The 15,306-nt window shown below is 43.5% G+C and overlaps 1 protein-coding gene across 1 annotated transcript in view; it reads right to left on the minus strand.

Moving 5' to 3' along the window:
- The window catches only part of LOC139461020 (glutamyl aminopeptidase-like), a 167,858-nt gene that overhangs the window by 33,713 nt on the left and 118,839 nt on the right, over window positions 1–15,306 (minus strand). The window contains exons 3-5 of the mRNA XM_071242502.1: window positions 5,899–6,062; window positions 1,056–1,176; window positions 781–935 (exon numbers count right to left, since the gene is read on the minus strand). Of these exons, the coding sequence (XP_071098603.1) occupies window positions 781–935; window positions 1,056–1,176; window positions 5,899–6,062 (440 nt within the window). The remainder of the gene's footprint in view (window positions 1–780; window positions 936–1,055; window positions 1,177–5,898; window positions 6,063–15,306) is intronic.

Here is a 15,306-nt window from a genome sequence, read left to right on the forward strand (position 1 = left end):
CCTGTCGGACATCAGATTGAATAGAGGACCTGAATTACAGCCTTCAGGTGGAATCGCTGACCTGTGAGTCGGTCATCAGATTGACTAACTGATCATGACTTGTGTGACGGTCATCAGATGGAATAGATGACCCACCTGTCGGACATCAGATTGAATAGAGGACCTGAATTACAGCCTTCAGGTGGAATCGCTGCCCTGTGAGTCGGTCATCAGATTGACTAACTGACTTGTGTGACGGTCATCAGATGGAATAGATGACCCACCTGTCGGACATCAGATTGAATAGAGGACCTGAATTACAGCCTTCAGGTGGAATCGCTGCCCTGTGAGTCGGTCATCAGATTGACTAACTGACTTGTGTGACGGACATCAGATGAAATGGCTGACCTGCCTGTTGGATATCTGATGGAATTGCTGACATGTGAGGCGGACATCAAACACCACATCACGGCTGAACTGACTGCCTGTGGGATGGCTCACTTTAAAGCCGAGGCCAGATATCTTTTGGAAAAATGAAAATCCACACGGTGATTAATAGCTGTTAGTTGCCAGCAAAATAGCCAAAAGTGGTCAGGCGTATCAGTTGTGTGTCATCGGTCGTCGGTTATTCATCACCGATGGTCGGAAAGTCTATTGTGAAGCTTGCAACGATGTCTTCAACTATGCGAATTCACGGATACTGTTTCACTGACACGAGAACCTCAATTCAAAGACGACATGTTATAAAACACTCACTTACCACCCAAGGTTTAACCACAAACACTAGCAGCGGATACTGACCGTGTGTGCGATCTCGTGTGCCATGATGAGTGTCACCATGTACTTGTTAGAGCTGGAGGAGACCTGGGGGTCGTACAGCAGCGCCGTCTCGCGGTAGATGACCAGGCCCCAGTTTTCCATGGCGCCTCCACTGAAGTCGGGAACCGCCACGTGGTCTGGAGGAAAGTTTATTATGAAATTTATTTTATTTTCGATATAACTATATCAGTGACGTAACTGTCACACATGTTTTGTTACAATAGAGGTATGGCTTGTGTGCATGTGTAGGTACTGACCTGCCTTAGGTACTACATCCGAGGTGTTGAAGTACTCCGTGAAGAAGTTGTACGTCTTCACTCCGAACTCCAGGGCGTGTTTAGTCTGGGAGTAGGCATCAGGCTGGGCCCAAATACGGAGCTGGGCAACAGAAAACGTCAACGCTAGAAACACGTGGTGGTACAACAGATGTCACCATTACAAATATATAGTGGGAGTGTAGATGTCACCGTTACGAATACATGGTGGGAGTGTAGATGTCAACGTTAAAAATACATAGAGGGAGTGTAGATGTTACCGTTACTAACACGTATTGGGGGTATAGATGTTACCGTTACTAACACGTATTGGGAGTGTAGATGTCACCGTTACTAACACGTATTGGGAGTGTAGATGTCACCGTTACTAACACGTAGTGGGAGTGTAGATGTCACCGTTACAAACACGTAGTGGGAGTGTAGATGTCACCGTTACTAACACGTAGTGGGAGTGTAGATGTCACCGTTACTTACAGGTAGTGGGAGTGTAGATGTCACCGTTACTAACATGTAGTGGGAGGGTAGATGTCACCGTTACTAACATGTAGTGGGAGTGTAGATGTCACCGTTACTTACAGGTAGTGGGAGGGTAGATGTCACCGTTACTAACACGTAGTGGGAGTGTAGATGTCACCGTTACTTACAGGTAGTGGGAGTGTAGATGTCACCGTTACTAACACGTAGTGGGAGGGTAGATGTCACCGTTACTAACATGTAGTGGGAGTGTAGATGTCACCGTTACTTACAGGTAGTGGGAGGGTAGATGTCACCGTTACTAACACGTAGTGGGAGGGTAGATGTCACCGTTACTAACACGTAGTGGGAGTGTAGATGTCACCGTTACTAACATGTAGTGGGAGGGTAGATGTCACCGTTACTAACATGTAGTGGGAGTGTAGATGTCACCGTTACTTACAGGTAGTGGGAGTGTAGATGTCACCGTTACTAACACGTAGTGGGAGTGTAGATGTCACCGTTACTTACAGGTAGTGGGAGTGTAGATGTCACCGTTACTAACACGTAGTGGGAGGGTAGATGTCACCGTTACTAACACGTAGTGGGAGTGTAGATGTCACCGTTACTAACACGTAGTGGGAGGGTAGATGTCACCGTTACTAACATGTAGTGGGAGGGTAGATGTTACCGTTACTTACAGGTAGTGGGAGGGTAGATGTCACCGTTGCAGACACATAGTGGGAGGGTAGATGTCACCGTCACTAACACGAAGAAGGTGTGTAGATTTCAACGTTACAGACACGAAGTGGGAGGGTAGATGTCATCATCATTAACACATAGTGGGAGGGTAGATGTCACCGTCACTAACACATAGAAGGTGTGTAAATGTCAACGTTACAGACACGTAGTGGGAGGGTAGATGTCAACGTTACAGACACGTAGTGGGAGTGTAGATGTCAACGTTACAAACACGAAGTGGGAGGGTAGATGTCACCGTTACAGACGCGTAGTGGGAGTGTAGATGTCACCATTACAAACACGTAATGAGAGTTATAAACACGTTTGTGAGGGTAGACGTGATACTTACAAACACGTGGTAGGAGGGTAGATGTGACAGTTATGAACACGTGGTAGGAGCGTAGATGTTACAGTTATGAACACGTGGTAGGAGGGTAGATGTTACAGTTATAAACACATGGTAGGATTGTGGATGTGATACTTACAAACACATGGAAAAAGGGTAGATGTGACAGTTATAAACACATGGTAGGAGGGTAGATTTGACAGTGATAAACACATGGTAGGAGGGTAGATGTGATACTTACAAACAAATGGTAGGAGGGTAGATGTGACAGTTATAAACACATGGCAGGAGGCTAGATGTTACAGTTATAAACACGTGGTAGGAGGGTATATATGAGACTTACAAACACATGGTAGGAGGGTAGATATGAGCCTTATAAACACATGGTGAGAGGGTAGATGTGAGAGTTATGAACACATGGTAGGAGGGTAGATGTAACAGTTATTAACACATGGTAGGAGTGTAGATGTGACAGTTGTAAACGCACGGTAGGAGTGTAGATGTGACAGTTAGAAACATATGGTATGAGGGTAGATGTGACAGTTACAAACACAAAATAGCAGTGTAGATGTAACAGTTACAAACACATGGTAGAAGTGTAGATGTGACAGTTATAAACACATGATAGAAGTGTAAATGTGACAGTTATAAACACATGGTAGAAGTGTAGATGTGACAGTTATAAACACATGATAGAAGTGTAAATGTGACAGTTATAAACACATGATAGAAGTGTAAATGTGACAGTTATAAACACATGATCGGAGGGTAGATGTGACAGTTATAAACACATGGTAGGAGGGTAGATGTGATACTTACAAACACATGGTAGAAGGGTAGATGTGACAGTTATAAACACGTGGTAGGAGGGTAGATGTGACAGTTATAAGCACATAGTAGGAGGCGGAAGTGACAGTTATAAACACGTGGTAGGAAGGTAGATGTGACAGTTATAAACACGTGGTAGGAGGGAGATGTGACAGTTATAAACACATAGTAGGAGGTGGAAGTGAGAGTTATAAACACATGGTAGGGGGTAGATGTGACAGTTATAAACACATGGTAGGGGGTAGATGTGACAGTTATAAAAACACAGTAGGAGGTGGAAGTGACAGTTATAAACACGTGGTAGGAAGGTAGATGTGACAGTTATAAACACATGGTAGGGGGTAGATGTGACAGTTATAAACACGTGGTAGGAGGGAGATGTGACAGTTATAAACACATAGTAGGAGGTGGAAGTGAGAGTTATAAACACATGGTAGGGGGTAGATGTGACAGTTATAAACACATGGTAGGGGGTAGATGTGACAGTTATAAAAACACAGTAGGAGGTGGAAGTGACAGTTATAAACATGTGGTAGGAAGGTAGATGTGACAGTTAGAAACACATGGTAGTGGGGTAGATGCCACAGTTATAAACACGTGGTAGGGGGTTGATGCGACAGTTATAAACACGTGGTAGGAAGGTAGATGTGACAGTTATAAACACATGGTAGGGGGGTAGATGTGACAGTTATAAACACATGGTAGAAGGGTAGATGTGACAGTTATAAACACCTGGTAGGGGGTAGATGTGACAGTTATAAACACATAGTAGGAGGTGGAAGTGACAGTTATAAACACATGGTAGAAGGGTAGATGTGACAGTTATAAACACATGGTAGGGGGTAGATGTGACAGTAATAAACACATGGTAGGAGGTGGAAGTGACAGTTATAAACACGTGGTAGGAAAGTATATGTGACAGTTATAAACACATGGTAGGGGGGTAGATGTCACAGTTATAAACACGTGGTAGGAGGGAAGATGTGAGAGTTATGACCACAGGGTAGTCGTGTAGATGTGACAGTTATAAACACATGGTAGGAGGGTAGACATGATACTTACAAACACATGGTAGGAGGACAGATGTGACAGTTGTAAACACGTGGTAGGAGGGTAGATGTAACAGTTATAAACACATGGTAGGAGTGTAGATGTGACAGTTATAATTTTGAATTTGAAGTTTACACGATATACGGCTTTTCCATTGGACGAGAGGTCGGTCACATAACCGCGAAATTGACGTTCATAAGTGTATGAACGACACAATTTGACGTTCATACGTTTTTCACGAGACCGTGTTCTTGAAATGACGTAAACACTGACGGACTATTTCCACGTTCCTGGGAAAATCCCTGGGAATTCCCTAGCACGAAAGCATACATAAGCGTTCTTTCTGATCATTTAAAACCTTTATTCTTGGTCTCAGCGTTTCAGTACACATTGAGAAATGTCAGAGAGCGTGACTGCATGATTGTTCACGAATATCCTCGCTACGGTCCATCCTAATGAACAAACGAAGAAACGCACATCTAGACTATTGTAGTATCGACTCGATCCGTACCTAGGCTGACATTGACCGTCTCCAGCAATCTATGAATTTACCTTAGTGTCTGTTTGACGCATCTTTAATCACCTTTCAATGATCGGCCAGTTGATCAATGATGACTAACACATGTCACCGCCCCAGGTTCATTAACAACTTCGGAAATATCTCCCGTCACATTTATCGTGTCGGCCATTTTGACGTCTTGTACTTGATGTAAATGTATTACGACGCGCTGTCATTGTGACTGCCTGACTGACCTTTCTCATCTAATGAGGATATGATTTCAACACATGTGGTGCGTAAGATGTTTCTGAAGAGCAAATTGTGCATCCATACGCCCATGTCACCTCTCTTTTTGAGAAACTATATACTCCGCGATATAGCTGGTTGTTGTATGGCTGTCAGTGTAATCATGAAGTCACACGTACTAAATAAAATTGTGTTTAGATCTTGGCCTACATCCTTTGAGGTAAGAAATTGTGATAAAAAAAATATAAGAATTGACTTTCACTTTCTGTGAAGGTCAATTCTTAAATAAACACATGGTAAGAAGGTAGATGTGACAGTTATAAACACATGGTAGGAGGGTAGATGTGACAGTTATAAACACATGGTAGGAGTTTAGATGTAACAGTTGTAAACGCACGGTAGGAGGGTAGATGTGACAGTTATAAACACATGGTAGGAGGGTAGATGTGACAGTTACAAACACATGGTAAGAAGGTAGATGTGACAGTTATAAACACATGGTAGGAGGGTAGATGGGACAGTTATAAACACATGGTAAGAGAGAAAACGGGACAGTTACAAATAACATGGTAGGAGTTAAGATGTCTATTTCTGATCTTTTGGTTCAAAGATGTGCATCGACTTTTGTTTAAGCAGCCAGTGCCTGGGACAATCTACACTACCTGGTAGCCATTGTTAAAACTGTAATTTCTCGACTTGAAATCTGCAACGACGAATGCGAGGATGTAGGTGGACATAATGGGTGTGGGGTCGAACTCCTTCTTCAGCCATCCGTTGTTGAGCACAGAGGACCGATACAAGGGCATGTTGCACAGCGCCTGATAACCTGAATAGAGCAGAACAATACAGTACCTTCACATCCACCAAGCATCATCATGGACAAGTACAACAATCATTACCACGCCCGAAATACCCCTGCCAAGGCAGTCATCTGCACCCTACTTCATGTACACCCATTGCCGGCATCTGCACAAGTCAACCACCAGCCCGTATATCCGGACAAGACGACCATCAGCACCTTACTTCATATAGCCCCACTGCCTACATCTATACAAGACGACCATCACCACCCTACTTCATGAATGAATATATAGTAGGCTATATGAAGTAGGGTGCTGATGGTCGTCTTGTATAGATATAGGCAGTGGGGCTGTATGAAGTAAGGTGCTGATGGTCGTCTTGTATAGATGTAGACAGTGGGGCTATATGAAGTAAGGTGCTGATGGTCGTCTTGTCCTGATATAGGCAGTGGGGCTATATGAACATATCAGACACGTGTTAATACCATCGGTATCTAACGGGTCCGAGTGCAATATATTTTTTTTGGCATAAAATTTGCATAGTATCGATATTTAGCGTTGACAAAAGACGTTGTTAAAACTATTGTTATTATTATTATTATTATTATTATTATTATTATTATTATTATTCGGAGTTGACTAGTCGATCATAGGCTAAATTAAGGAAACGGCAAGATTCAATTACATACACAGACATCACCAAGTTAAAAACCTCTGTTTTCAACCTAACTTCCCACTCGGTGCAGGGTAGGTGAGGGGAGCCCGCGCGACGATCGACTCATCGAGTCATGTGATGTGGGCTCTGGGTTTTCAAACGAGTTAGTGGTTTATCTGCTGTGAAATGGGTTATAATTGCTGTTAAGTTACACCATCTGTACAAAATCGGAAGACGAAGGATTCACGACAAAGCATGGGTTGACATTTCTATCGACTGTCCACTTGGTCCAAGAGGCACACTCTCATTTACAACACGAAGTTCAAGGTCGTTAGTAGACGTGGTTATGAAGATGTTGGGGGGATCTATCGACACGATGTTTTGTGTATAAGTGATGCTCCTTACCTCTATAATATCAGATGCCTGCGCTTCTACAATACAAACATGAGTTGCGTATACTCGCTCTATTTACACTAATATGCTTTCGCGAGTTCTGCGATAGATCACAGGCAATTGCAAAAACGCATTGACTTGACATATTGAAGTATTTATATAATTCAATTTTGAGATGCACGTAAAGACGTTGTACACAAATGCACAGTGCTACCGACGCCCCCATTCGAATAACAAGCATATGTCCCAAACAGCCCCTACCGCACGTGGTGTTATCACATGTGAGTAATAAAGTGAAAGCAGACATCTTTGTGACATGGCAACCTTAGTTGTATTGGCAACAGCCATCTGAATCGTTGTTCTCAATCATATAGCAGCTACCAGCTGGACAGTGCTGCTTCTCAACAATGTACACTGTACGTACAACAGAGCCTCTATATGTAAACATAACAATGGTTCTTATTGGATAATCTTTTAATTTGATTTGACAGAGACAAATGACCTAGAAGGGATCATCTCAATCGATTTAATAGTCTTGATGTATACCATCAACTGGAACATCACGTCAGCTGGTGTACAACACCGACTGCAACATCACGTCAGCTAATGTACAACACCCATCGCAACATGACGTCACCTGATGTACAACACCGACTGCAACATAACGTCAGCTGATGTTCAACACCGACTGCAACATGACGTCACCTGATGTACAATACCGACTGCAACATGACGTCACCTGATGTACAACACCGACTGCAACATCATGTCACCTGATGTACAACACCGACTGCAACATCACGTCAGCTAATGTACAACGTCGACTGCAACATCACGTCACCTGATGTACAACACCGACTGCAACATCACGTCAGCTAATGTACAATACCGACTGCAACATGACGTCACCTGATGTACAACGTCGACTGCAACATGACGTCACCTGATGTACAACACCGACTGCAACATGACGCTCAGCTGATGTTCAACACCGACTGCAGCATGACGTCAGCTGATGTACAACACCGACTGCAACATGACGTCAGCTGATGTACAACACCGACTGCAACATAACGTCAGCTGATGTACAACATCGACTGTACACACACATGTATGTACTTGTTTCACTCAAGTTCTCTATGTGTACAATCACGACTACAATGACCAGATGTAACGTTCCGTGTTGAAATTGTTCACTTCCTAAAGGGGGGAAGTATAATCACTTGTGTTTGTATATATGTTGTCTTAGTATGTCCAGCGGGGGTTCCAGTGAAGCCGTCTATTTGAGCACGGGGCCAGCTACTGCAGCTGGAGACAACGGCGCTGGGATACTGATCTCAAGTAGGGCAATACATTCCTCCTCCTACTCTGTCATGTCTACCGTATAGACTAGAGTAGGAGAACATGCGATAAATTACCCCTGACGGTCAGTTCAAATATAAGCTACTATCTAGTTTTATCTGTCAGTGATAGATTGTTTCACATATATCTGTCAGCGATAGACTGTTTCACATATATCTATCAGTGATAGACTGTTTCACATGTATATGCCAGTGACAAACTGTTTCACATGTATATGTCAGTGATAGACTGTTTCACATGTATATGTCAGTGATAGACTGTTTCACACGTATCTGTCAGTGATAGACTGTTTCACATATATCTATCAGTGATAGACTGTTTCACATGTATATGTCAGTGATAGACTGTTTCACATGTATATGTCAGTGATAGACTGTTTGACACGTATCTGTCAGTGATAGACTGTTTCACACGTATCTGTCAGTGATAGACCGGTTTACACGTATATGTCAGTGATAGACTGTTTCACATATATCTGTCAGTGATAGACTGTTTCACACGTATATGTCAGTGATAGACTGTTTCACATGTATATGTCAGTGATAGACTGTTTCACACGTATCTGTCAGTGATAGACCGGTTTACACGTATATGTCAGTGATAGACTGTTTCACATATATCTGTCAGTGATAGACTGTTTCACACGTATATGTCAGTGATAGACTGTTTCACATGTATATGTCAGTGATAGACTGTTTCACACGTATCTGTCAGTGATAGACCGGTTTACACGTATATGTCAGTGATAGACTGTTTCACATATATCTGTCAGTGATAGACTGTTTCACACGTATATGTCAGTGATAGACTGTTTCACATGTATATGTCAGTGATAGACTGTTTCACACGTATCTGTCAGTGATAGACCGGTTTACACGTATATGTCAGTGATAGACTGTTTCACATATATCTGTCAGTGATAGACTGTTTCACACGTATATGTCAGTGATAGACTGTTTCACATGTATATGTCAGTGATAGACTGTTTCACATATATCTATCAGTGATAGCCTGTTTCACATGTATATGGCAGTGATAGACTGTTTCACATATATCTGTCAGTGATAGCCTGTTTCACATGTATATGGCAGTGATAGACTGTTTCACATATATCTGTCAGTGATAGACTGTTTCACATGTACAATACAAATACAGGGTCAGATGGAGTGAATGCACAAAGACTCGAATCATTTTGGTAATCGTCAAGTTATTGATTTTGATATTATTCAGAAGCTGGAAGGAACGCATCTTTCTTCCGTGTGTCAACTTACCGGCTAACACTGGGTAATGAATGATGCAGAGAACAACTAATTAAATACAGAAGCTACTAGGCGGGATTATAATGGCTCCCCTGTGATCGACGATTGTCGTAAAGGCGACTGAATGGATCGGGAGATGCTAGATTGCTTGACATCATGTCGACGTTCCCCGCCTGTCGCGGCATGGGACCTTGTTCATGACATCATTCAGTGGTCTGCTCGGTCCAGACACGATTGTTTACAGCTCGGGTCGGTATAGCCCGATCTTTACTCACTTTGGCTTCAAATAACACATCAAACAATCCTACTGTTTAAGGCTTAGGCTGTTGGAGGCGAGTGAGGATCGGTAGGTTACAATGTAATGATCTCACTGAATGTAATCGTCCCCATGGCGCAAAGCTAGTGCTTGTCGGTTATTCTTTTTTCTTGTCTTGAGAAGGCTCTATTATTATAGGTCGCTGTCATATGGCTGAAACATTAAAGACTGCCTCATAAAACAGCATTCGCCTACTCCTTGGCGTACAGAACCTGTTTTTAACAGCAGCGTACCGCAGTTCTAGAATGGCTTGATACTACGGCTAGATATCAATGAACGCATCTTTCAGTTTTGATTTTTTATCGTTTGCTTGAAATCCTATATAACGCATACCATCTTCCACATCGGATATCTTTCACAGATGTACAGTGTGTTCCACAGTAGCTGGAGGTATGTCATACAGGCATCCAACATTACTTCCTGATGGTAGGGTAATTATAGTTTGTCCTAAAACCAAAAACGCTTCCGTTGAGCATTACGAGCGTATATTTTATTTAAACTCTTTTAATCTGAAATACCTAATTGTTTCAATATGTTTCCAAAGTGCACCGGCATTCTACCCAGCCAGCATTCGGCGTGTCCCTACTAATCTTGAGCCCCGTCCGGGCAGGACCCTTCATCCGAAACGCTGTCTATAAACGTCACGTCGCCAGATCTCACGTTTGTCCAGGTACGTGGGCCACTGACCTTGCCCCGCGCTATGTAATACCTCTATCTACCATCCCTTCTCGTCACGCCGAAGACCCAGTTTCGATTCCCGACATGGGTACAATGTGTGAAGCCCATTTCTGGTGTCCCCCGCCGTGATATTGCTGGAATATTGCTAAAAGCGGCGTGAAACCAAACTCACTTATTCACAAAACCTGACTGAAATGGTCAGTGAGGGACGGCAGACGGCTACACAAGATCCGACAAAGGCCTTACTCACACTCAATTAAAAGGAAGTTAAGGTAGGCATCTCAAACCTCAGACTCGGTCACAAAAAACACCATGACAAGGTATGTCCATAATGCAGTCAACCTCAGTCCATTGCTCACGTGTTACTGGAATGTCAAGACCATGCCCCAGCCCGGACTCGGTTAAAACAAGAATTCTGTCGCAGCTTCACTTAAGCCAAGAGATGAAATAGCGAAGGCCAAACTAACTCTGATTCTGAGAGATGGACAGCTACTCCAACGTCTATAGACAGAGCAGCCAAAGAAATACACGAAATCATATCAATATACGAAAATAGAAATCTTATCAATACCAAAACAGAATTTTTATCAATACTAAAAATGACAATATATATGTTTACCCAACTCACACATATGACTGCTGTCGTTTATTCTTCACCCCTGAATTCCGTCTGAGACTTGTTGGCAGCAGTCTGGGTGGAGATGCATGCTATGATGTTGGAGACTATTTTGTTTCTGCTGACAGTCAGGTTTTAGATGCTATGGCCGATTGGCCGATATAATTTTATATCCTCTTTTAATGGTTGTCTATAAAACATCGTAAACAATGATATCCCCTTCACTTTAGTTTTACTTTACAATACACGCTAATGAAAGACATTGCTTTCTTTTCACTTGAAGTAACCGCTGGCTGTCGAATTGACTTGGAATTATGACACCTATGTTGGTTGCAGATTGAGGCTGATTGTGCCCATCCCGGCGTGTATGACTGCTGCAAAGTAGACGGTATTAGATTTGTGAAGGCCTTCATTCCGTTTTGTTATCTGAATTGATCGACTCGATCGAGACCAAATATAATTCATAGGGGAATCCATTCCTCTGCCCATCCACTGTAGACTGCGTAATGAATGAGTATGTCACAGCCTCTGTTCAGCAGTGAGTGGGTGAGTATGGCACCCAACCTCCCCTGTTCAGAAGTGAGTGAGTTAGTATGACACCCAATCGCCCCTGTTCAGCAGTGAGTGAGTGAGTATGGCACCCAATCTCCCCTGTTCAGAAGTGAGTTAGTCAGTATGACACCTAATCGCCCCTGTTCAGCAGTGAGTGAGTGCGAATGGCACCCAACCTCCCCTGTTCAGCAGTGAGTGAGTTGGTATGGCACCCAATCGCCCCTGTTCTGCAGTGAGTGAGTGAGTATGACACCCAATCGCCTCTGTTCAGCAGTGAGTGGGTGAGTATGACACCCAATCGCCCCTGTTCAGCAGTGAGTGGGTGAGTATGGCACCCAACATCCCCTGTTCAGCAGTGAATCGGTGAGTATGACACCCAATCGCCCCTGTTCAGCAGTGAGTGAGTGAGTTAGTATGACACCCAATCGCCCCTGTTCAGCAGTGAGTATTGCACACAACCTCTCCTGTTAAAAAATGAGTATGGCGACCCAACCTCCCCCGTTCAGATCTGAGTATGACACTCCATCGCCCCTGTTCAGAAGTTAGTATGACACCACACCGGCCCTGTTCAGATGCGAAGAACTTAGAGCTAAAAGGGGCCAAAATGCACTTTGGCCCTTTTTGCATATTATTGCATAAATAACATCTTTGAGTTCTTGTCTACCTGTACAAAAAATATGTATGTTTTTTCACTGATGCGTTTTTAAAATAAGGCTACTTTAAATTCTATGAAAGGGCCAAAGTCAAGTTTCAAAAGGGCCAAAGTCACTTTGTTAGATTTTGGCCCTTTTAGCTGTCATTTCCGTGTGTGGTTGAGACTGGTTGTCTGAGAGAGATTTTAAAAGTTTGGAACCTTAGTATCATATTTCAACTAGTTCAACAAAGTTGAAATCAATCTCACATGTTAAATCTCATGCAAATGCCTAAGGGTCAAAAGGGGCCAAAATAAAGACACTGGCCCTTTCCACCCTCACATAAATTAAAAACATAAGTTTATTTCCGTTTTTGAATGTTTTTTTATAACAAAATGTATATCTCTGCAGTCAGAATGCGTTAATGTCTCGGAATTTATCGGTGAAAAAAAGTTCATCAACATGCATAATATTATGTGTTTTCATCACTTCTCTCAAAACAGACTCCACATGACATTGGCCCTTATGGCTCTAAGCTCTTCATGTGTGTATGACACCCAACCTCCCCTGTTCAGAAGTGAGAATGACACCCTACCACCCCTGTTCAGAAGTTAGTATCACACCCTACCACACCTGTTCAGAAGTGAGAATGACACCCCACCACCCCTGTTCAGAAGTTAGTATGACACCCCACCGCCCCTGTTCAGAAGTTAGTATGACACCCCACCACCCCTGCTCAGAAGTTAGTATGACACCATACCTCCCCTGTTCAGAAGTTAATATGACACCCTACCTCCCCTTATAAAAATGTGTATGATACCACACCGCCCCTGTTCCCATTTGAGTATGACACCCCACCGCCCCTGTTCAGTAGTTAGTATGACACCCCAACGCCCCTGTTCAGTAGTTAGTATGACACCCTACCACCCCTGTTCAGATGTTGGTATGACACCCCACCACCCCTATTCAGAAGTTAGTATGACACCCTACCTCCCCTGTTCAGAAGTTAGTATGACACCCTACCTCCCCTGTTCAGAAGTTAGTATGACACCCTACCTCCCCTGTTCAGAAGTTAGTATGACACCCTACCTCCCCTGTTCAGAAGTTAGTATGACACCCTACCTCCCCTGTTCAGAAGTTAGTATGACACCCCGCCGCCCCTGTTCAGTAGTTAGTATGACACCCTACCTCCCCTGTTCAGAAGTTAGAATGACACCCTACCACCCCTGTTCAGAAGTTAGTATGACACCCCACTGCCGCTGTTCAGATGTTAGTATGCCACCCCATCACCCCTGTTCAGTAGTTAGTATGACACCCTACCTCCCCTGTTCAGAAGTTAGTATGACACCCTACCTCCCCTGATAAAAATGTGTATGCTACCACACCGCCCCTGTTTCCATGTGAGTATGACACCCTACCGCCCCTGTTCAATAGTTAGTATGACACCCCACCGCCCCTGTTCAGTAGTTAGTATGACACCCTACCACCCCTGTTCAATAGTTAGTATGACACCCTACCATCCCTGTTCAGAAGTTAGTATGACACCCCACCACCCATATTCAGATGTTAGTATGACACCCTACCATCCCTGTTCAGAAAAAAGTATGACACCACACCGCCCCTGTTCAGAAATGTGTATGACACCACACCGCCCCTGTTCAGAAGTTCCTATGACACCCTACCTCCCCTGATAAAAATGTGTATGATACCACACCGCCCCTGTTCCCATGTGAGTATGACACCCCACCGCCCCTGTTCAGAAGTGAGTATGACACCCCAACGCCCCTGTTCAGAAGTTAGTTTGACACCCTACCATCCCTGTTCAGAAGTTAGTATGACACCCCACCACCCCTGTTCAGAAGTTAGTTTGACACCCTACCATCCCTGTTCAGAAGTTAGTATGACACCCCACCACCCCTGTTCAGAAGTTAGTATGACACCCCACCACCTCTGTTCAGAAGTTAGTATGACACCCCACCACCCCTGTTCAGAAGTTAGTATGGCACCCAACAACCTCTGTTCAGAAGTTAGTATGACACCCCACCACCCCTATTCAGAAATGTGTATGACACCATACCGCCTCTGTCCAGAATTGTGTATGACACCACATTTGAAAATGGCGACTCCACCACCCCTGGTTAGTTGTGAGTTTTGCAACTCCACCGCCCCTGTTTCGAAGTGATAATAATATACTACTTTATGTATAATAAAAGTAGGTGATCATTAAATGTAAAGGATTATACCAAGTAGAACAAAGACAACAAAAATTCCATGCAAGAAGGTTTATGGCTGCAAAACATAATACAAAAACACATTTGATAGGTTGCACGTGCATGCTTAAAGCAGTAGTGCTACACACACGTGTGTGGTGTCAATACTGATCGTGACACTCAATGAATGTCGATTAATCTTTGAGGACCATTGTTGCTGTCAGTCTTATTGATTCTGCTATTCATACAGTTGTGGTTTACTTAATTTCATTCACTGTTTGTGTATGAACTAGCAATGCGGCGTCTGCAACGCGTGAAGCGTCTACAGGTCATTGGAATGCTAGAAACCGGCAGAAGTCAGCGTGCAACGTTTCACAGTCTGTGATAATGAACTATGGAACAGGTACAAACCCTAAATGATGACGATCAACAACGACAGGAGTACAGGCTCTACGAAATCGAGCTCAAACAACAAACTTTCACTTGGCTACTGGAGTACGAATTGTGGGTCAGATGATTAAGAATCGTCCTCATGCCGCTCATCTCCATACTCGACGGGAATGTGTTGTGCCCTTCCTTACAAATCGTCATATTGCC

The sequence above is a fragment of the Haliotis cracherodii genome, unplaced genomic scaffold (genome assembly GCF_022045235.1).
Source record: "Haliotis cracherodii isolate W230 unplaced genomic scaffold, xgHalCrac1.p SCAF_14, whole genome shotgun sequence".
NCBI classification, from domain to species: domain Eukaryota; kingdom Metazoa; phylum Mollusca; class Gastropoda; order Lepetellida; family Haliotidae; genus Haliotis; species Haliotis cracherodii.